This window comes from Gopherus flavomarginatus, chromosome 4 (assembly GCF_025201925.1).
Source record: "Gopherus flavomarginatus isolate rGopFla2 chromosome 4, rGopFla2.mat.asm, whole genome shotgun sequence".
In the NCBI taxonomy this organism is placed as follows: domain Eukaryota; kingdom Metazoa; phylum Chordata; order Testudines; family Testudinidae; genus Gopherus; species Gopherus flavomarginatus.
The window spans coordinates 117,260,200-117,284,694 of NC_066620.1; the positions used below are offsets into that span (position 1 = coordinate 117,260,200).

The 24,495-nt window shown below is 42.9% G+C and overlaps 1 protein-coding gene across 1 annotated transcript in view; it reads left to right on the top strand.

Annotated features, from left to right (window-relative positions):
* The window catches only part of SAMD3 (sterile alpha motif domain containing 3), a 91,877-nt gene that overhangs the window by 23,722 nt on the left and 43,660 nt on the right, over positions 1–24,495 (top strand). Inside the window, exons 4-6 of the mRNA XM_050949681.1 lie at positions 4,124–4,237; positions 19,863–20,048; positions 20,436–20,520. Coding sequence (XP_050805638.1) covers positions 4,124–4,237; positions 19,863–20,048; positions 20,436–20,520 — 385 coding nt within the window. The remainder of the gene's footprint in view (positions 1–4,123; positions 4,238–19,862; positions 20,049–20,435; positions 20,521–24,495) is intronic.

Below are 24,495 nucleotides of genomic sequence, written 5' to 3' on the forward strand. Positions count from 1 at the left end.
TGTGGGAGAACTCTGTCCCGCTGGCATAGAGCAGCTATATGGGAGACCGTACAGCGGCACAGCAACAGTGGTGCTGCTGTAAGGTCTCTAGTGTAGGCAAAGTTTAAGTGAAGAGAATGGGATTCAGTGGATGAGCCAGGGGTGGGGATGAGACAGGACTGGAACAGGGACACGTTGGAGGAGATAGAGCAGAACAGGTCACTCTTTAGCTTGCTTGGAAAAGTCTGTGCCCACTAGAAAACTCTGCCCTCCAGAGCCTGGAATGGAACTCAAGAATTCCTGAGTGTCTCAATTCCACTCGTGTCAGCAAATATCTGTGAACCCCCCAAGCACAGTGTCCAATCCCTGTCTATTGGTAGTCCAGGTAAAGCATGGTACTTTTAACTGTCCCCCTTGTGTGTATATATTTTAATACTGTTTTTAATTGCATGATCACATATTATCCCCTCCGATCCTCCCACCCCACCTCACCCTTGCCTCATTCAATGCACTGCATGGACCTGCTCTAAGGATGATGAAGCGAAGGATGTTGTCTGTAGATCTCCTGCTTCATTTGTTGCAGAAGTTGGAAGGTGTGTACTGAATGAGGCAGAGAAAGGATGGTTTTGTAATTAAGGCAGTTGAATGCTGCCCTGGAAAATTGGATTCTATCCCTGCCTTTGCCTCAGAGCTCCAGTGCGATGTTAGTCAAGGCCATTAAACCAAACTTTTCACAGGTTGCAAGTATCAGAGGGGTGGCCGTGTTAGTCTGGATCTGTAAAAAGCAACGAGTCCTGTGGCACCTTAAAGTCTAACAGAAGTATTGGAACATAAGCTTTTGTGGGTAAATACCCACTTCATAAGACTTATGTCACATGCTCCAATACATCTGCTAGTATTTAAGGTGCCACAGGACTCATTGTTGCTTTTCACAGGTTGACCACCTAATTGTGTGTGCCTCGTTTTCTGGGCATGTTAACTCGAGCCCCTAGGGATCTGATTTACGGAAGTGCTGAGCACTCACACCTGAAACTGACATCAATGAGAGCTGTGCTTTGGATACATTACGTGCTACATAATGCTAAGTATTCTGAAAATCAGGTCCTAGGCATCTGAGATTGGGCACCCAGAACTAGTGAATACTTTTGACTTAAATTTTTCTGTGCTTCAGTTCCCCAGAGGATAATAAGATGGGCATAATAATTCTCCCTCATCTCACAGTTGTGTTTTGAAAATAAATTCATTAATGTTCGTGAAGCACTCATACTAGAGTGATGAGCAGCAAAGACCGTGAGAAAAAGAATAATGTCTTCATCGTAAGGTATAAATAGTATTCATTAAATAAAGACTGGAGCCTCACTTTGAGCAATGTGGGGAAAACAAAATATTGAATAGTTGCTCCATAAGTGACCATCCATTCTGTGTACTAAGTGAGGCAGAGTCTTGTGGAAAAAATAGTATGTGATGATATAATTAATGATTGTTTCATAAATGGGTACACACAAGGGGGCTGAATAGAGGTTCCACAGGCAGTCTTAGTTTTGGAATTTTCTACTTCATGAATGCTTGACTTTGCAACCTTAATAATGCTCTTTTAACATAGTTTTGTGTGTGTAATAAATACGTATGCTGCGCAACATTTTTTAGGAATCCTTTGTTTGACTTTGTTTCATGCTCTAGAAACCAGAATTTGTGCTGCCCATGATTTTGGAGCACAGTAATTTTTTATTTTTTACTTTTAACATTGTTAATGGTTTTCCTGCAAGCCACCTTTTGACATAGAGAATCAGATTATTTGCGGAAAAAACAAAAATGCACAGATCTATTATATAATATACACACATGCACAAAAAAGATTCATTTTTTTTTCACTGCTTGCTTGCTGACACTAGACCAGATTACAGAGCCCTTAATTGCATATGGGTTGCACAACCTGATTGCTTTTTGCAGCATCCCATGACAAAGGATTGCCACACTGTAAGCAATATGTCCTTCATCCTTTCTTCTGCCTCCATTCCATTACATGAATGCCTTTCTTAATGTTCATGGGTGCTTTCTTGGCCTACCACTCTTTAAGTTCTCTTCCTTTCTGTTGTTTGCTGTCTTTCGGTTGTCAGGTGAGAGAGAATGATTTCTAAGAGCAGGCATTTTGTACAAAGTCAGCTTAGCCCCTGCTTATAAAATGAGAACTGCATTAGTTGGATAGAGTACTGTAGGCACCTAAATGAATAGTGACTGTATAAAAATACGAAGGGTAGAGGTGATGAACTTGAACAGAAATACCGTATCTGAAACACGTCCTGTGAAGTCTGGATCAGTATCTGGATCTGGGCTTAATGACTTAGGCCTGTCGCTAATTGTGAGGTCAGAGTGTACCTGCATATGCACTAGCACCAGAGGAGCTGTTTGCCTCGTGTCCTCATGGCCACATATGGATGCACATTTCATACATCAGTTATCTGTAGACTAACTGCTCCCAAGTTGAGGTGGGAGCCTGAGCCACATTGAGAAGATGTCTGGTTGCTCTGACTTAAGTGAGTGGTTTGAAAAAATGACTAGGGAAAATGAAGAGGCCCACTGAAAAGGAAATCTGCACTCAAACATGCCTGTTCTTGAGGTCAATTGTCAGCAACAGGTCCCCATGCATCAGTTGTATTAGTATGTCTGCTACTGTAGATGGAACAGTGATTTTGCACACCACTGCAGACAGTGTTCTTCAGACTTAAAAGATGCTGCAGAGATGGCATGCAAAGAAGTCTTCAAGATCTATCTTATAAATAGCTCAAACACTTCTATGTTGCAACTGGCGATGGGTCCAAACTTCCCGAATATTCAGGTTCAAGGAAATCTCAAGAACACTTTCTCCAGCAATGCTGGAAATGAGATATTTACAAATGTTTCAGTTTCAGTATCTGAGGTCTCAGTGAGAGCTGCTTTTTTACTGTTCTTAGCAGAAGGTCCAGTCTGATGTAGGATAGAACAGAATCTGTTATTTTTTTGGCAGAGCGAAGGAAGGTGCTACCCACTCTCAACTTGATGTCATTTTTCTTAAATACTGTGTCTGATCAATTCCAAAATTATGGGGAATGTTCTAGGTTGCAATGGGGCAAACTGTACTGATTTCAATGAAAATTGACCTGTGAAGCCCTTGCATCTGCTTAGCAGAACTATCTGCTTCAGTCAGGTCTGTAATTATCCAAAAATCAAAGAACTGGTTGATGGCAGCCATTAACACCTTCCCATGCTGAAGGACTACTCCTCCCTCAGGAAGAAAAAAAATAATGTGGGGGACACAGAAAGCACATGTCATGGGTGCAAAATGGGGGTGAGAGGAATGGGTGGAGAATGGGGGACACACAGAGCCTCTGGCACAGCAGGGAGGAGTTGCAGGGAGTCCCTGGAAATGCAAGTAGTGCCTGATGTGTGCAATGAGCTCAACCTACAGAAGCCCTGAAGTGGACAGCCCTCTAGGGCCTTGTCTACACTGCCACTTTACAGCGCTGAAACTTTGTCGCTCAGGGGTGTGAAAAAACACATCCCTGAGTGATGCAAGTGGCAGTGTAGACAGTGCACCAGCGCTGGTAGCTACTCCCCTCAGGGGGGTGGGTGTTTTTACAGCGCTGGGAGAGCTTTCTCCCAGCGTTGGTGTCATGACTAGACATCCACCTTAATGTACTGCCGTGGCAGCGCTATAATGTTGGTAGTGAAGACATACCCCTAGTTTAATAGAGCCTGCCCTACAACACTCTCCAAGTCTCTTGTTTTATCATGTGTTGTAATGGTGAACTGTTTCCTGTATGTTAGAAGACATCAGACACTAAATATAGCAGAAAAAATAATCAAGAAGCTGCTGTATCTATGAAACTTTAAAAATACAGTGATTTGCTTCTCTGTAATTACATGTCGTGATTAGAACATTTCTTAGCAATATTACTTTAGTTTCCCTTTTAAGTTGGCTGGATCTGATGATTAATTTAATTCATCACCTGCTTCCGACACATCAGCGTCACTTAAGGACTATTCAACATGTTAACGTTTTTGTATTTTCTATTTTTTGCAACAGGTATTTTGGAATCTTAGAGTATATCTTTTGGACAAGCTTTGCAAAGTGTACAGCTCACCAATGAAATTCCTTCTCTTCCAGGACCATGGGCATCCGGGTGATCAGTCCTTTTAGTCCTACAGAGCAGACAGGTTATATTTCTCCAACTGAAAAGTATGATGGTGGATTAATTGACCGAAGAGTGCTAAAGCAGAAGTGAGTTTATAGTGCATTTGCTAATTCTGCTTATGTTCTGAAAACAGCATTACATTCTGTTTTGCTGATGAGACTATGAAGTTCTTCGAGTGCTTGCTCATATCGATTCCAATTAGGGTGTGCACAGCCGTGTGCACTATTGTCAGAAGATTTTTACTCTAGCAACACTCAGTGGGTTGGCTGAGACGCCCCCTGGGGTGGCGCCCTTAAGGCGCCGGATATATACCCCAGTCAACCCAGCGCCCCCTCAGTTCCTTCTTGCTGGCTACTCTGACAGAGGGGAAGGAGGGCGGGTGTGGAATGGATATGAGCAACACATCTCGAAGAACAACAGTTACAAAGATGAGTAACGGTCTTTTCTTCTTTGAGTGCTTGCTCATATTGATTCCGGTTAGGTGACTCCCAAGGCTGACCTCGGCGGTGGGGTCGGAGTGAGACGTTGCAGAGTGGAGAACCTCTGAGCCAAATGCCGCGTCACCCCTTGACTGTTGGACAACTGCGTAGTGGGAAGCAAAGGTATGCACCGATGACCAGGTTGCTGCCCTACATATCTCCTGTATGGGTACATGAGCCAGCAAGGTGGAATACGAAGCTTGAGCCCGGGTCGAGTGGGCAGTAAGGTACATAGTTGGCACGCCAGCCAAGTCATAGCTTGCACGGATGCAAGATGTGATCCAGGACGAGATGTGCTGAGTGGAGATTGGGAGGCCCTTCATCCGGTCTACCACAGTTATGAACAGCTGGGTCATCCTCCTAAAAGGTTCCGTTCATTCGATGTAAAAGGCGAGGGCCCTGCGAATGTCTGGGGAGTGCAGCTGTTGTTCTCGTAGAGAAGCGTGTGGCTTTGGATAGAAGACCGGAAGGAAGATGTCTTGGTTGATGTGGAAGGTAGGTACCACCTTAGGAAGGAAGGCACGGTGTGGACGCAGCTGTACCTAGAAGCTAGGGAAGTGGAGATCAGCTAAGCCGCGCTCCACAGTTCCAATGACTGCCATGGGCGGCAAGAAGGAACAGAGGGGGCACTGGGTCGGCCGGGGCATATATCCGGCACCATAATGGAACCACTCCAGGGGGCGCCTCAGCCAACCCACTGAGTGTTGCTAGGGTAAAAATCTTCCAACGATCATGCACGTGGCATGCGCACACCCTAATTGGAATCGATATGAGCTACACGTCTCGAAGAACAACAGTTACAAAGGTGAGTAACCGTCTTTTATTCCACATTGCCAGGAAGTCCTATAAACTCCATGAGAAAGGTGAACTGGTCTGTCCCTAAATATTGAAGTACAAATTAGGGATGTAAATAGAATTTTAAAAAAGTAATCATTTAAATTATTAAAATTGTATCATTTAAACATTTAACCATTAACGAATTCAAACATAGGCCTGGGAACTAAGGGTTTGGGAGGTGCTACAGCACCCCCTCCACATTTTACATGGATCTCAGCTGCTGGCCCTCCGCCCAGGGTCCTGGCTGTGGCTGTTGGCCCTCTGCCCAGGTTCCTGGCTGTAGGCTCCACTGCCACTCTGTACATCGGTTCCTGGCTACCGGTCCCGTGCCCAGACCCGGAGAGGGGTAAGGAGGCCGAGGCTGGGGCCACAGCTGGAGGCGGGCATGGGGCTGGGAACGGAGCCCCAGGCATGGGGCTGGCAGCCGGGAACCGATGTACAGAGTGGCAGTGGAGCCCTGCGTAAAACGAGGTGTGCTATAATATGCATTGCACTCCTAGTTCCTGCCCTGTGATGTCAGTTCCATAGCAATCGTCTGGATTCTTAACAATGCGGAACCTTGTTCCCATGCACTATGAAATGGTATTGCTGCCGCGTTTTTAATGTACACGTTAGGCATTTAAACGTTAACTGAATACATTACTGGTAAGACTGATGCTTATCAGTTACCCGGTTAACATTTTGCATCCCTAGTACAAATCTGTCTTCATATACACAGGTGTAATTGTCAGATAAACAAGCAGGAATTGGAACACACTTATCTAACGGCAGACCTGAGTCCTGGTTCAAAAGTGAAGTATCTGGTTAGAATTTTTTTTTCTACATTTCTCATTTGTCAGTCTCTTATGAAGAGCCAAAGGAAGGAGCTGATCGGCGGGGCCCGTTGGTGGGCGGAAGGCGTTGGGGGGAGGGAGAGGAGCTGAGCGGCAGGGCCCGTTGGTGGGTGGAAGGCGTTGGGAGGAGGCAGAGGAGCTGATCGGCGGGGCCCATTGGTGGGCGGAAGGCGCTGGGGTGAGGGAGAGGAGCTGATCGGCAGGGCCTGTTGGTGGGTGGAAGGCGTTAGGGGGAGGCAGAGGGGCTGATCAGCAGAGCCTGTTGGTGGGTGGAAGACGCTGGGGTGAGGGAGAGGAGCTGATCGGTGGGGCCCATTGGTGGGCGGAAGATGCTGGGGTGAGGGAGAGGAGCTTATCGGGGCCCACTGATCAGTGGTGAGCACCCACTATTTTTTTTCTGTGGGTGCTCTGGGGCTGGATGTCGGTTTTCAGCCCTGAGTGTGAACCTTGAGCCGTCAAGCCAAATACTCAGTCCTTTTATCCACTTCAAGCAGAGGAGCCACCCAGACTATCCAACGAGCTTTTCTAGTCCCTAATGAAAATTCCTAGAATGCAGTAAATCTACACAACAAATAAGGTGAGATTATAGTGTGGGTAGACATATCCATGCTAGCCTTAATCTAGCCAGTGCAGGTAACAATAATAGTGCACACACAGCAATGCAGGCTTCAGCACAGGGTAGTAACTCAAGTATGTACTCAGAGTCCCGGATGAGTTTGTACTGGGTCAGCCAGCCTGTACTGAAGTCCATGCTGCCACATCACAACTTCCGTAGTTACTTGCACTAGCCAAATTAAAGCAAGCATAGGTATGCCTACCCATGTTATAATCACACTTCCATTTGCTGTGTAGGTGTGCTCATACCTCCTGTTCAACACCTTGGCAACTGGCATGCAGCCAGCATAACCTCCTCAGGCACGTGTATATTAAACTTCACTTCTATTAACAAAAATCAACCAAACTACCTGGAAGGGAAGAGGCAGCATGAGAGCGAGGCCTCAGGGGAAGAAGGAGTCAAGTACCCCTGGAAATCAGAAAGTTGGCGCCTCTGGTTAGGGGTGTAAAAATCCACACCCTGAGAGGCATAGCTGTACTGACCTAGCTCCAAGGGGAGACAGCACTTGGTTGATGGAAGAATTCTTCTGCCGACCCAGTTATTGCCTCTCAGGAAGGTTGATTAATTACAGTAATGTGACGACCTTTTCTGTACTGTACTGAGTGTCTACACTGAAATGCTACAGTGGCACTGCAGGTGTGTCACTTTAGTGTTTTACATGTAGAAACAGCATTAGAGAGAGGAGATAGCTGGTGTTGCTGTGGGTTTGACTTCTGAAGTGATGGTTATTTAATTCTTAAACATAGATTGGGGGTTTAAGAAAAACCTATTTTGGCTACTGATATTACAATTCAACATAATGTTAGTCTGATAGTTCTGCCAGTGTTTATGGCGGAGGTTCTTAGTGGTTTTTATGATGTTCATCTTCTTCCAGGACTAGTTCATTTTTTCCTGTTTTTATGTATTTGGAGTGTTTAAATTCTGTAGATCTTTCTGTTATATATGTTTTCCCCTTACTTGTGGAAACGGCTTCATTTGAACTAGTGTAGTAGTAATATACTGAAAGAGAGAATAGAGTCTTTGGGGTTTCTACACAGGAATTTAGGCCAATATAGTTAAACTGCTATTGTTACACTGGTCAAAATATAGCATTTTAAATTCACATTCTACCTTGCCCTGATATAACTTTTCTATATAGACAAGCACTAACAACCACCTTCAAAATACGCTTCTCTACCACAGAGAGATTGAGGGAGACTCTAGCTCTGATAGTTTAAACACAAAAATAACAGTGAACGTGGTGTAACAAAAACATAATTTATTTTACTCCTTCTCTTCCTCTATTGAAGAGTCATCAAATTGCATTATGCATCCAACTGATCAGATCAGAGGTCACTATGGTTAGATTATTGTTCAGAGATCGGGTAAGAGCAAAAAAGTGTGGAGTGTCCAGGGACTTAAAGTTTCTTGTGTAAAAATTTATTAAAGCGGTAGCAGCGCTGATTTGTGAGAACTCCCACTTAGGATACACAGAATGCTCCCATGAACACTTGTTTCTTACCTGCTTTTCTATCCGAGTATTAGCCCCTGCACAGCTCAAGGCAGTATGAGATGGTGGTGTTGTTGAGACAGCAGCTGTTATTGTTACCTGAGATTGCTGTGCAAGAGCCCACATTTTTATTGGCGTATGTTCTACATGCAATTTCTGAAGGCATGCATGCCAAATGATAGACAAACCGTATCCACGGCTCATGAAATTCCAACTGTTTTCCTTCAGGAATGGCATCCTGATAAAAGATTGATTCTCGTTTGAGAATCAATCTTTATATATAAATAAAAAGGTGTTCCATAGCTTTTTTGTGATGTGTTGCATAATGGAGTTTCTGTGAAATACTCGGCGGTGGGACAGATTTGTGCTCTCTAACAGGATACCACATCACATTTCAAATCCTGCCTGACACTAATTGAATGACTCTAGAAGTGTGAGGAATTTTTCAGATCAACAATTTTACCTCCTATGTGGTAAGTGAACAGCTAAAAGCTAGTCCTATTGAGGGTAGTTTTGAAAGTGTGCTTTTGGTTGAAGGTGTTTGTCTTCTACTGTCAAACATAGGTCTTGCTCTTTAATTCTTCATTATCTGTATGTTGATAGAATATCCTAAAAGAGACTAACACTATTTATACGCATGCTGGAAAAACAAGGGGAAAACTGTTAATCTGAAACATTGTTCCTGTAAATTTTCTGCTGGACTGTTCGTCAGATCTTTCTATGCTACTAATTCCTTGCCATTGGTACCACTGGCCATCAGAACTATTTCTAATACATGTGGTAATCGAATTACTTTTCCAGTTAGGTAGATTTGCAGCCTCACCTTTTGCATGATTGTTTACAGCATTTCCAACTCTTCCTGGTTTTGGTGGGTTTTTTCCCCCTCTGAAAGCCTCAGCTTATTGGAGTCAGTTGTCTATATGAGAATTTCTACTGCTCCCCTCACTCCTCACTTTATCTGAAAGCTTCTAGCTCTTGCAAATGTGACTTCTAGATGATCAAAAACCAGAAGACAAATACCACCCCGCACCCAAGTTGTTGTCTTAAAAATCATGGGAATTTCAAACAAACAGACAAAAAATACTTCCATGATTTTTGGGGGGATTGACTCATGAGTTTTGAATGCTTGGAGCGGATAGTATTAGATTTATCAATCCGATGTTTATATGGGCCCTTATTGCTCTAATTCAGATAGTTTAAGCCACCTAACTCCCTTTTTTCTAACAAAAATAAATGGAATCCTCCAAACAGCGTAGAGCAGTGGTCCCCAAACTTTTTAGCTCGCGCCCCACACTTAACCCCTGTCTGCGCCTCCCCCTCCCAGGGTCAGGAGCAGGGCCACGGCTCTGGGAGGAGGGACGCGGATAGGGGTAAGAGGCCAAGGCTGAGGCCAGAACTGGGGGAGGGGGCGAGAGCAGAGCTGAGGGGCTGAGAGCAGAACTGGGTGGCGCTCCCTGCTCTCCCCTCATGGGGGCTGGCCCAGATGCTAGCAATACCACCCCCAAACATTCCTCCATGCCCCACAGATTGGGGACTTCTGGCCTAGAGGAAACATTAACTATGTAAGGTAGTAATTCCACAGAGATTACTGTAAATAATGAGATTTACAGAAACCCAAAATATATTTGTAAAAGTACTTCTGTTCCAGTATACTAGATTTCTCTCTCTCTCTCATGCATGCACAGATATATGTGCTCTCTCTCTCTCTCCTATAAAATGGCCTGATTAGTTGGCAGTTCAGCCAGTCTTACTCTTGAGGAAAAATTCTTTTCTCCCGAGCCTTCTGCTGCTGCTGCACTCAAACCAACTCCAAGCACAGAAGGAGCATCTCCCGAGAATGTAACAAACAAAATGCAATCCTGACTGCAGCCAAAGCAAAACTGGCTGTGTCAAGGATCAGCCATGTTAGAAACTGGCTTTAAAGCATGGGCATCATCTGATTAATTTTGCCTGTATTTTGATGACTTTTTTTTTTAGCTGATGGTTGTAAAATGTGACAACAATCCCACAAAAGTTAACTGAAAGTTAATATTTGTATCTCTGCTATAGTTCCCTCTCCCAACAGTAAGTGAGAGGTTTTCTGAGGGCAGATCTACACTACAGCCTAAGTCGATATAACGTCCATCACTCAGAGGTATGAAAAAGCCCTCCCAGTGATGCAAGTTTTGTGCTGTCCACACCAGTGCTATGTCAGTGGGATATGCTCTCCTGCCAACATAGCTTCTGCTTCTTGCTGAGGTGGAGTAATTATGTTAACAGGAGAGTGCTCTCCTGTCAGCATAGCACGTCTTCACCAGGTGTGCTACAGCGATGCAGCTGCCCACCGATGTAGTGCTCTGGCATAGACTTGCCCTTAGTCTCATGCTGTGACTGACATCAGGTCTTCCTGTTTCTGCATTCAAGAAGATCTACAATGGGCCAGTGAAGTTAAGTTGAGAAAACATCAGGCAAAATATAGCAATAAATAAATAGGATGTAGATAAGGCTCATCCAGCAGCAAGTGGGCCAGAATCTTTTTCTCCTACCCTCCTGAAACACTAACATGCCCCCCCCCCCCCCGCCCAACCATTACCACCAAGCTGGAGTCTCCATCCTAACCTTCCTGACTATTATTCCATCCTAATTAGTATGTTGAGAATGTGTTGAGTGCAGTGCTGAAGTTTTCTGATGTCCAACCCTTTGGGACAGTTGATTCATTTTAAAATAAATATTACCAGAAATAATGTTGTTTGTATTGTGGCCGTGCCCAGAGGTTCTGTCACTATTGGGAAAGAGGAGAGGGGGCTTTGTTAGATGCTGTACAAACATATAGACACGTCTTGCCCTGAGGAGTTTACTATCAAAGGTCCTGTTCCTCCAATGAGCTCTGTCTGACCAAGCTCAACGAGCTCTAATTGGAGGCCCACAGTGGGACTCTATGTGCTGCAGGGAGGTGTGTATTTGGGGTTCATTCCCAAATCAGGGGAAATTGAGAAAAATTAAGGAATTTAAATTAAGAAAAGGGGTGTAACAAACCCATGACGGGAATGAAGCAAGGAAGACCAGAAACAACACTGAGAGGAACCTATGTTACATAGCTTAGTTATGTGCACAGCTAGTTGGCTTTAAGCCAGCAAAATCCTATTTAAATTATGTAAACAAACAAAATAGATATTGGAAACTGTTCTTCTTTAGTCAGATGCCCAGAGGCTTTAAGGATTATTATTACCAATGTGTATAATACTTTATCCTGTTTCTTGGCTTCTGCTGTACATTGCACAGATGTCTTGATTGAACTGTCTGCACTGATGCCAAGGTTGTTTTTTTTTTTTTAAATGATCAGTTTCAGCTAACTCAGGAACATGCCTTTGTGCGAAGTACACCATATATTTTGCTGTCGGAGGCTTGTCAGCGGTGTTAATTATGTGCTCAACCATATGATCCAGCCTAAAACCATCCTTGGATAACCAAGGTGACACCACAGGGGTGCAAACGCCGTAGCTTTTCTTTCAGTGAGACAAAATGTTCCCCATGGCATTGGGACTGTAATTCAAACACATACCTTTTTGTTCAGTTAGTGGAGACAGAACCGCTCAGTCCATAATGACCTTACTTTATGGTATTATGTTCCCAAGAAATGTACTGTGTGAGAGCACCCTGAGAATACTATGCAGCCAAAGAGAATTACAGTTGTAGCATTTGTTTCACATGACTTTCAAGCATAGCAGAGAGAACGTGAAATAAAATGGGTATCTTCAGAAACTGCATCATTACAAACTAGTTAATAGGCTTTATTATACCAATGGGATGCCTTTTTCTGAAGTAAGGTGAGATTTACAAATCCATTCTCAGATGTGTTAACCTGTCGGTGTCCCAAGATCTTGCAGATATGAGAGAGACTTTGGGGGCACTATATTGCCCTTGGTGTTAAACTTCTATTTGTAATAGTCTTCTCCTTGTGTGAGGCCTAGACGAAACACACAAGTTGCACTGGTTTAAATAAAGTTTGATGTTACACGGGCACAACTTTGGGCTGGTCTTCACTGTGTGGAGATCAGCGCTGCAGCAGGTGTCAATTCAGCGGGTCTAGTGGAGACCTGCGAAATTGACGGCAGAGCGCTCTCCCATCGATCCCAGAACTCCAGCTCCCCGAGAAGATTAAGGTAAGTCGATGGGAGAGTGTCTCCATCAATGCAGCGCAGTGAAGACACCGGGGTAAGTCAACCTAAGCTATGTAGCTGGAGTAGCGTAACTTAGGTCTGCTTACTCTGGTAGTGAAGACAAGCCCTTTGTGTGTGAAAACTTCTGTAAGTAGATAAGCTGTTAGTTGCATCGCTCTCCAGCTAACTCTATTGTTTAATTTAGATCTACTTCACCTTTTTAACATAATCACCCAACTGTGAGTTTTTTGTGGTGACTTCATCTTAACATAATCAAGTATTTCCTCCTTATTGCTCCAGAAGCATGAGGATTTTTCAGACATTGTTTAGAGACTGCTGGGGCAAGGTATGAATTTTTCACACCCTTTAGCGACATAGGTGGGTTGACCTTTTTAGTGTAAATCAGACCTATGTTAGGGTCGGTCTACACTGAAAAGTTACATTGCCATACCTATGTCTCTCTCAGGGGTGTGAAAAGTTCACACTCCTGAGTGACGTAGTTGAATTAACCAGGCCTCTGGTGTAGAATTCTTCCATTTACCTAGCTACTTCCTCTTGGGAAGGTAGATTACCTACAGTGATCAGAGGGGGTCACCTGCTGCTATAGTAAGAGATTACACTAAACCGCTATAGCAGCACATCTGCAGCTCTGCGACTGTGCTGCTGTAGCATTTTAAGTGTAGACGTAGCCTTAGAAGCTATTTTAGCTGAAACTATTTACACATAGCTTATAATTCCTGTTTACAGCCCAAGGTAGTGAGGGCCTTAGGCCTGGTCTACACTATAAGGTAAGGTCAACATAAGCTGCCTTGCGTTGACCTAGTTGTTCATGTGTCTATGCTTAAATTTGTCTGCCACCAGTGTAAATGGCCCAATATGGCAATGCAGTTACACCACCTCCCCGAGCGGTGTTGAGCCATGGTCAACTGACACTGCGTTACCTACGTTAACCTAAACAGTCCTCCAGCAGCTGTTCTGCAATGCCCAACACTGTCTGCTTTGGTTACAGTTGTGAACTGCATTGGCCAGGAGTCACTGAGACGGGAAGCCAGCCAGCCTGCCTTCCCACCCCACTCTAAAACCCTGCGATTTTTTGAAATGCCTTTTCCTGCTTGTCCAGCTTGGCGAGCACACCTAGCAGCTCTCCCTCATTGTGTGCAGCTTCCCAGCTGACCAGGAGGGTTACACACTCCATATACCCCAGCCTGAAGCAGATAGGACGTACAGGATCTCCTGAGCCTGTAGGGAGAAGAGGTTGTGTAGGCACAGCCACAGACCAGCTGTAGAAATGTGGACATCTATGAACAGATTTCATGGGGATACAGGAGAAGGGGTATGACAGGGACCAGCAGCAGTTCCGTGTGAAAGTAAAGTAACTGCAGCAGACATACTGCCCTGTAGGCCAACAGTCAGTCTGGTGCTGAGCCGCATGCCTGCTGCTTTTATGGAGAGCCGCATGCCTTGATGGAGACTCCACCACTGCCCTGTATGCCACTTTGGATACCTCAGAAGAGCCTGTAAGTCACAGACTCCTGGTGTGAACAGCGAAGAAGAGGAGGAGGATGGGGGTCATGTAACGGGGTTCACACGATGCTGTGAACCTGGACTGTTGGAGATTCCACTGCAGTTCAGTCAGTCTTGGCAACCGAGCACACATGAGAAATCTCAGGTAAGTGTAAAAATGTATTACCCAATACAATAATGTACTGATATCGCTCACAACTTAGTAGGTCAACTTTGCATTATTTAACTCATACTAGAAGAGGCAGGGGTACAACAAAGAGAGGCAGAGCTGTTATCTGCTCTTCATTCCCCTGTAGAGTTAGGCAGGGTGGGGGATGGGGAGGGAGGGGCCCGGGACCGTGTGAAACAGTTTGTTTATGTACCCAGGGATGTCCCTTGAATCCTTCTGAGAGATCTCGATGAATTTCTCATGGAGGTACTCTGGAATCCGCTTCTGAAGGTTTCTAGGGATGGCAGCCTTAGTTCTTCCTCGGTGGTAAGATGTTTTCTCATGCCCATCAGTGATAACATCAGCAGGGACATTGCAGTAAACATGATAGCAACATATGGGCCGGGCAGATTCAGGACACCAGCAGCATCTGTGCTCTCTGAGCCTTTGTTACCCTCAGAAATGAAATACCAGCTAAAATCATCACCACCACATGTGGAAAATGGGGCCAGTATTCATTGCCATTGCCCTGTAGTCATAGTTTCATGCTACTGGGCAATTCCCTCCTCATTTCCCTTATCTCTGGTGGGCCATACTCACCATTGTGGTGCATGAGTGGCACCGTGCACAAGCACTCCAAGCAGAAGTGTCAATAAGTACATCTTGTTTAAAACTTTACAGGAGTGAGGGAAGGGAGTTCTGAATCTTAGCTTTCGCTTTTCCATTGTGACTATATTGACAATGGCACCTCTGTGTTTTGTCTGTAACTGCTGCCATTGTGACCTTTGTTCCCCCACCATAAACCTGGAATGCCAGAGCTAGTTAAGGAGTAGAAAGAAGAGGACTCGGGATGACATCAATGAGATCCTGCAAGCCTGTGCTGGATCAGGCCATGGGCAGAGGGCGCGGAGAAGGAAAGAGCAAACAGGAGAAAGTTGCAGCAGGAAAAGGAGAGGAAGTTGCACCAGGACATAATGGGGCTTCTCCAGCAGCAAACACAGGTGCCACAGATGCTTGGGGATCTACAGGTTCAACAGTTGCAAGCTCGCCTCCTTTTGCAGTCTGCAGAGAACTTCATTTTAGCACCTTTCAACACACCCTTTGCTTTCCATGTGGCATCACCCCTACTCCTCACCACTTTACACCGTGGGATGTTAAAGACTACGACATACTCTGACCTGTGACAGCCACAGTTCCTGTATGTGTAGCCAAGATGGACATGAATGTTCTTTTTCATTAATTAATTTTTTAATGTATTTGCTTTTAAATTGCACAGATTATTTGTTTTTGTACTGGCTTTGGTACTCAATAAAATATTTTTTTGGCAAATAATGGATCTATTAATTTCCAACATATGCTGCAGAATGCCCAGTGGTAGTGAAAGAACCTGCTGTTAATTGTTGTTGTACACTATGACACAACTCATTGGATCAGTGACAAATGTAATAATTATAAATGTACAGCAAGCACCACAAAATTAATAGGTTCGTTGACCGTGTTATATTCGCAACAGTAAACAGATAGTTCCTAACAGGCCCCAGAACTGCAGGGCTGGATAGAGCATAGTACACCACCACACATTACTGTGGCTTGCTCTTAAAGTGCTCTTTCAAGATCTCCCTGAGATGAACAGCTCTTTGTTGAACTCTTCTAAAAACCCTTGCGTCTAGCTGTTCAAACTCAGCAGACAGCTGCTCCACCTCCGCCCTTCACCCCATCGGAAACTCCCCCCCTCCCCCTTTGCCTCACAGTATTATGCATGACACAACCAGGGCCAGCTTTAGTAAGAGCGGGCCCCAATTCAAATACCCGGCGGCGGTCCAGGTCTTCGGCAGCACGTCGGCATCGGGTCCTTCTCTCGCTCTGGGTCTTCCGTGGCACTGAAGGACCCCCTGCCAAAATACTGACAAAGACCCAGAGCAAGTGAAGGACCAGCTGCCGATGTGCTGCCGAAGATCTGGACCACCGCCGGGTGAGTAAAAAAATTTAAAAGGCGCCTAAGGTGCTCTTCTTCAGGGCGTGGGACCCTCTTAGGTGCGGGGCCCGATTCAGGGGAATCGGCCTAAAGCTGGCCCTGGACACAGCAGGCAGCTATAAGCCTTGGGATGTTTTTCTCACAGAGATCCAGTCTTGTGAGTAAACAAACCAACATCCCTTCAATCTACCAAAAGCACATTCAACTGTCATTCTGCAACTGCTGAGCTGGTGGTTGAATCTTCCCTTGGTGCTGTTGAGGTGGCCAGTGTACAGCTTCATGAGTCAGGGGAGCAAGGGTCCCCCAGCATCACCGTTGTCATTTCAACTTCACCAATGGTAATCTGCCAGTTTGCAAAGAAAAGTCCTTGCTTTCAGCTTTCTGAACAGTCCTGTGTTCTTAAAGATGTGAGCATCATGCACTTCCGTGAGCAGCCAACATTGATGTGAGTGAAGCATCCCTTGATTAACCAACACTTACATAACCATAGAGAAGTAGCCTTTCTGTTCACGTACTCTGTGGCAAGGTGGGCTGGTTCCAGGGATGCACTTGCTATCACTCTACTACAGTTTGGGAGCCCCGTTGCTGCAAATCCATCTGCTATGTCCTGCACATTTCTGAGAGTCACAGTTCTGTGTAGCAGGAGAAGATTAGTGACCCTGCACACTTGCATGACAACAGCTTCCACAGTGGATTTTCCAACTCCAAAACGATTCTCCACTGACCTGTAGCAGTCTGGCTTTGCAAGTTTCCACAGTGCGATCGCCACTCATTTGTCCACTGTCAGTGGAGCTCTCATTCTGTTGTCCATGTGACGGAGGGCTGGGGCGAGCTTGGCTCACAGATCCAGGAATATGGCCTTTCGTATACAAAAGTTCTGCAGCCACTGCTCATCATTGCAACCCTGCATTATCATGTGATCCCACTTGTTTCTTGGTCTCAGATGTGGTGTTTCACCATCCGCAACTGCTCTTTGAAGTGCACCAACAGCTTGAATTGGTTTTCTCTATGTTCCGCAGCAATCTGCTCTCCATGAAATCATCATATGCTCCACCGATTTGGTTCTTCTTGCAGCTCTGCAAATACCAGAGGATCATGTGCCCTGTGCTTGCAACGTTCATGACAATAGTGCTGAGGCTCCATGCTTCTGTCCAAGATGCGGACAGTGAGGAAGACCCTGTGGTTTCATGGGATTTTTGGAAAGGGTGCAAAAATTAGGAATGTAGATGACATTATGGGATGGAGAAAGTTGCATCCTGGGAAGTAGAACCCTTGCTCCCAGTCATCTCTGAACAACTTGTTTCTCCCCTACCACGCATTGTCAAAATTTCCCAAAAGACAACGTGCTGGATGGTGGCAAGTTGAGACAAGCAACCCTGTTGAGTATGTGTGGTACTGGTGCAAGGAGCCAAATATGCATGCGCACGAACAAGATGCTAATTGTAGTTTATGCTGACATAACTTGTGGCAGCCAAAGTTTGTAGTGTAGACGTGGCCTTAGAAGTGAAAATTTCTGTATTATGTGCCAAACCTCAGTCTACTCTATTTCCCTCCCACCTTCCTTAACTGATTATAATCAATCAATTGCTAGATTTTTGTGAATTTAGCACAAAATGTCTTTGAATTAACCAAGGCAGTCTCCTTTTAAGTTACTTTCCATTTTTCGTAATACTCCCTTTCCAGGTTGGGAAGAATTAACAGAGCTTTTGTAAAGGGAAATCATGCCTCACCAAGCTATTAGAATTCTTTGGAGGGGATCAACAAACTTGTGGACAAGGGTGATCCAATGGGTATAGTGTACTTGCACTCTCAGAAAGTCTTTGAGGTCCCTCACCAAACTCTTAAAGAAAGTAAGTAGTCTTGGGATAAGAAGAAAGGTCCTCTCATGGATCAGTTACTGGTTAAAAGATAGGAAATATAGAGTAGGAATAAATGGTCAGTTTTCAGAATGAAGAGCGGTAAATAGTAGTGTCCCACAGGGGTCTGTACTGGTACCAGTACTGTTCAACATACTGTACTCCTAAATGATCTGGAAAAAGGGGCAAACAGGTGACAAAGTTTTTAGATGATACAAAATTACTCAAGATAGTTAAATCCAAAGCAGATTGTGAAGAGTTTCAAAGGGATCTCACAAAACTCAGTGACTGGGCAGCAAAATGGCCGATGAAATTCAATTTGGTAAATGCAAAGTAATCCATATTGGAAAACATTTTGCATATAAAGGAATTGGTTGTACATTAGCTGTTGCCACTGGAGAAAGAGATCTATTGGAGTCATCGTGGATAGTTCTCTGAAAATATCTGCTCAGTGTGCAGCAGCAGCCAAAAAAGCTAACAATATTGGGAACTGTTAGAAAAAGGACAGATGATAAGACAGTTAAAAAAATATATAATATATAAATGCACTATATAAATACATGGTACACCTACAGCCTGAATACTGTGTGCCGTTCTGGTTGTCTCATCTCAAAAAACCCAGCAACGTTAGCATTGGAAAAGGTATAGAGAAGGGCAACAACAATGATTAGGGGGATGGAGCAGCTTCCATATGAAGAGAGGTTAAAAAGACTGGGACTATTCAGCTTGGAAAAGAGATGACTAAGGGCATATGACAGAGGTATATTAAATCATGAATGGTGTGGAGAAAGTGAATAAGGAAGTGTTATTTACCCTTTTACATAACACAAGAACCTAGAGGCCACCCAGTGAAATAAATAGGCAGCAGATTTATAACAAACATAAGGAAGTACTTCACACAGCACACAATCAACCTATGGAACTCATTGCCAGAGGATGTTGTGAAGGCCAGAATATAACTGGATTAAAAAAAGAATTAGATACGTTCATGAAGGATAGGTCCATCAATGGCTGTTAGCCAGAATGGGCAGGTTCACAATCATAAGGTCCAGGTGTCCCTGACCCCTTGATTGCCAGAAACTGGGACTGGATGATGGGATGGATCGCTTGATTGCCATGGCAATTCAGTCCCTTTGAACATCTGTCATTGGCCACAGTCCAAAGACAGGATACTGGGCTAGATGGACCATTGGTCTGACCCAGTATGGCCTTTCTTATGTAAATATGTTTGGATTCTGAATCTGCAGAGACATGCATATGAAGTGACCCACTGAACTTATGGGACTTCTGGCATATTTGAAATTAAACATGTGAAAGTCTTTTCAGGGTCTAGGCTCGTGTATCTTTACGTATTTTTTCTTTTCTAAAACAGTGGCTTATTCATTCATTCTGATTGGAGCCAAATATTAATTGCTAAAATAGCTAATATTATCATCCATATCTGTTGTTTTGTGCCAAAAGCTATTCTGTGCATGTTCAGTTGGTGAAAAAGTTTGGTTGCCTTCTCCTAGCTCCTGATCTGAGGCACTGTGTATAAAACATTTAACTGTTTTAACATCTGAATTGGTTGATTTTATTACATGTTTTGCATGTAACTTTATTCTTAAGTAGAAACTAAGAGAAAGCAAAAAAATAATAGGCATCTCTGATCAAGCCTAAAACACCAGTTGTTTTTAATCAGTACAGCCATAACTTTGCAGGAAAACTACAAAAACATTTGGCTTATTTTTTTCCGTTGCTTAGTTTCCCACAGGGATAAAAAGAACTACATGAGCATCTGATAATCTTTGATATCTTTAACCCTTTCTTTTACAGAAAAAATATGAAATATATTTTTGCACGATGTGAAACAGTACAGTGGACAAACTCATATGTTTTGCCAGAGTTTCCTTATGATGTCCAGTGCATATTAGCAGAAAGGAAATGTCCTGACCACAGCATGAGAATAAGGATTATTGAATTTTTACAGGCAGACATGACAAAATACCTGGAAGGATCACTGTAAGTACAGTAGTTTTTGGATTCACTCTTTTTTGGGGGGTGCAACTGATTGCATAATGAAATTCCCATATGATGATGAACCAGTCTCTGCAATCTGTAAACTTAAATGGTTAAAGTCATTGATTTAAAACCCATTGAAGTCAGTGGAAAAAACACTCTTGGTTTTAATGATGGACTTTGGATCAAGCTCTAAAGGCTCTTTCCATGCATTACTTTTAGGATAATTTCTTTTTCCTTTAATATGTGATTTAATGTAAAATATTTTGGAAACACTGTATCAGTGTAACTTGATATCCTCTTGAAAAAAACCCCACCAGACTTCAAATTGACAAAAAGTGTCTAAAATGCCACCTATTCCTATATTTTCTTTTTATCTGGTTTGAACAGGTATCCAAACAGTCAGCAGTATAATGTTGTCGTCAATGCATTGCTTCAGGCATATCCATTCCTTGATGAGGATGGGAATGGCTTTGTAAGTATCATAATTAGTGCAGTTCTCAGTTTATCTTAAATCTCTATCAAATATGAAACTTTTAATCTAGTTGTTTAGAGGGAGACTAATTCAGAGAATTAATATCAGTTTGTTTCGTGTTCTTATTTTGCATAGTGCTGCACTTCTGTTTTAAGTTATATGTATCCCAAATAATATACTTAATTTTAAGCACTATTGCATAGGATTAATTAAATTACATGCAGTTTATCAAAGCCACTGTCAGATCATAGATGCATAAGTACTAATGAAAAGTTACCTAGCTGTTGCTTGCATTGACTTTCTCTTTAATGTGCTTGTTTAAAAAATCATGGTGATGATACAACTAGGCCAGGCCAGTGGAAAATTGTATTTGTATGGGGGAGATATAAACATTACATTATAAATACATTTGGTGCTACTGCAATGCATTGTGATGGTCATTTGTGAACTTGTTTACTATTACCTATCTCTATCAAGTAGTTATTGTGTTCATATATTTTTAAATATGGCAGGAGGAGGTACATTTGGAGAAAATAGCTCAGTAGACCACTGCTAGGGCTCTCATGTGGTTACAGCAGGAAACAGAGTGGAAGGAGGAGACACTGTTAGGTTGGATGTAATTTTTCATTTTCAGGGTCCAGAAAACAGATCTGCAATCTGAAAAGATAATGTTCAGGCCTGTTGACTTCACATCATTGCCTTGCCATGTGATACAGCACCTAGTCAGACTGTCGAACGTGGGGGCGGGGGGTTACTCTAAGAGACACATACACGTCCTCCACAGAGTTATTGCAGAAAATGCAATCTAAGGAAAAATGTGATGAATATCCCAATTCTCCTTTCAGCCTGGGCATTGTGAAAGGGAAGTATCACACTGAAGTAAGCAAACTCCCCATCCTGGGAAGGAAAGGCAAGGTAGAGCATAAATGAGCTATATTCTACCCTTATTTTTGCTTAAAATTCCTGTTGAGAACCCCCAATAGGAGTTTCATGCCTGGGTCATTGGTATGACATGACCCCGTTTGTAAAGACTGACTAGATTCCATTTGTGAGTGTTTCTAAGGTCCCATTTACAGAACTTCATTTTAGGAAAAATTGTGTTTGAATGTGGCTCTGAAAGCAGCTTTCCCTAACAAATGTAGACGTGGCTAAACTGTGCTATAAATCATTTTATAAAACTGTTGTTTGTCAGATCATTCATCCCTTTCTGCATTGGCTGGGGACATTGCATTAGCAGACTGCTAGCAAAAACTTTGGGGAGTAGCATAATGCAGACTGAGCAAGCACCTGAATGGGGCAGAGGCTTCTGTTTTGGTAATGTGTCTGTTTTATATTTGACATTTCATTCAGTTGCTGGGAAACATAGCTGGAAGAAACAACAAAAGCATGCAAGGAAAAGGTTCAACCTAAAGAGTCACAATCTTGCTAATCTCATATGTTAAAAGTTTGAGTGAGGCCCCCCCCTTTCCCACTCAGTTGATATTTAAAAAGAAAAAAAGGTTCTTTTTGTTTGCATTTTGTTTTATGAGCCTATGGTCACATTTTAATGCAACCATGAGGGCTAGAAGTTTGCTATTTTTTAAATGAAAGCTGAGATTCTTCAGTATACCCATGACTCCGTCAGATGGGGCTTTAAAAAACAAACTAGTTATTGCGAGAATCATAATAAAATCATAAGAATTTACAACGCTGGATTCATAATACCTAAAAAGAAATTACTGTTGCCTGATTCCTTCTTGGTGGAATCGGGCTCAGAAGAATGGAAACATAAAGCTTCTCACGTCACCTGTTATAACAATGTTTTGGACAAATGTAAGGAAATAAAGGAGTTGCTGGAATCACCAGCAATGCTAACACTGATGATTCAAATATCTTATGAGACATCTGAAACGATCAGATAATTGGATTTTCAAATAAGTGAAACTTGTTTCTCCATCAGTTTTGAATATGGGGAATATACTCCTGTTTGAGTATATTCCCCATATCAGAGTCCAAGTTTCTGAGATCGTCAGAAACTTGGATAATTAGGGATTACCTACAATCTCTGAAAAGGCGTTGAAAGAGGCTGTGCTAAACATAAAGAAAACAGCCCGAAGGTGAAGTGGGAATTTCAGTACTGGATGACCGGGCCAACAAAATGTAAGTGTAAAAATGTTTGTAAAATGATATGTCCTGGCTAAGAGACAGATCATGAAAATAAAGCTAAATATATCAATGTTCGAAATTGTGGCTGCTAAAATGCATACAAGTAGGCAGCAGGTTTGTATTGACAGTTGGTCATGTTGTTATGGGGCTGGGTAAGGGAGGTGGATGGAAAGGGTTCACCAAACAGAGAACCGGAGCAGAAGGCCTCAGGGAATAATAGCACAAGTGCTAAAGCTGACAGATAAAATGTTACCCAGAAGAGTAAAAACCTTTGTAAACTAATCTGTCAAAGACTCTGACTTCATTTATCTAGACTTCTCAATTGAGTTACAGGAAAAAAGTTTATTCAGTCTTTACAGAAAACTGCCTAAAAGTTACAGGAATTCGATTTTGTTCTCCTATAACCAGTGCTATGTGTGTTTCCTGGCACAATGGACTCAGATTCTGTAGGAGGTATTTTTTTTCTGTTTTGCAAACGAAATGCCAAATTTCTCTGCAATGTTAATTAGGTTATTTTCCTCCCATAATATATTGCTAGGTCGCAGCTATGGGCCCGAGCTCCTGAAGTCATGCAATTTATCAAATAGTACATTAAAAAAATAAATAATTTCTACCCCACCTGGTTATCAAGATAAATTTGAAAACATGATCCATGTGTAACTGAAGCTTCAAATTCGGGCAGATGTTGCTGATAGCTTAATGCAATAGTTTTGAAAATAGTGAGCTGCCCCATTCATCTCAATGGGGTAACTCCAATACCTACTGCTCTGGGATCTCCCCACCAATATCATCCTAGTGGAGAACTCTCTGTGTGGCAGGAAAAGACCTGGCCTACCCATGGAGATGAAAACCCAGATGCTAGAGAAAATACTGTAGAGATCCCATGTCAGTCCCCCTGCTCTGGGAAGAGAAGGAGCTCCTTGACCTCATTTCTCCAAGTGTGTGTGAGGTGCTATTGCCCAGGGGTGATACCGTGAGAGTGTAGCCACAGGGGATCCTCTGTACTGGTCTGGAAATGGAATTTACATCTCATGGGAAATGTCAACGTTTCAAAATTTCTTTCCATTCTGAATCGGAACAAGAAGTCAAAATATTGAAAATTCTCAAAAAATTCAGAAGAGTTTTGAATCTGAAATGTTGGAATAAAAACTGTCAGTATTTTTGATGGAAATGACTTGACATTTTGGAAACGGAAAATTAAAAAAACTTTTGGAAAAATCTTAAAAATTGAAGTAGATCGATTCCAGTGAAACAACATTTTCCCATCAGGAAAGTTTTCATGCAGAATTTTTTTTACTAGCTCTAGTTTTCAAATATTGGCACTTGTTTTGGTGTAAAATATTAAAAAGTGTAACTTAAATGCAATTAATACTTTCCTTTTTTTATGGAGAAAAAGGTAATTTAGATGTTAGGAAACTCAAACTGACAGAGCAAGATCTTGCAAAGGTCAAGAGTGTCTCCAGTATTAACAGGAGAACATGAAAATAGAATCCTACACAAATCTTGCCGTTTCTTTTTATGGTAAAGAGGTAACCAGAAAGATGCCTGTCTACTACTGGTCATTTAAAAATTATTTGTAATGCCAGTCAACATTTGAGATATCTGTTTTAAACAGATAAGAAAGTTGTCTTGCTCTCTATTTAGAGTGGGAACTGGGTAAAAATTAAGATAAAAACCTCAGTTTAAAGAAAAGAGTGGCTTAAAGCTACTAAGTGCAAAGCTATAGCCCTGTAATCCATTAGTGAAGAGCTTTGAGCTACTTTTGGAATGGAACACAAGTTTTACCACATAGGACTGGCTTGGGGATGAGAGAGGAAATCAATGCTTGAA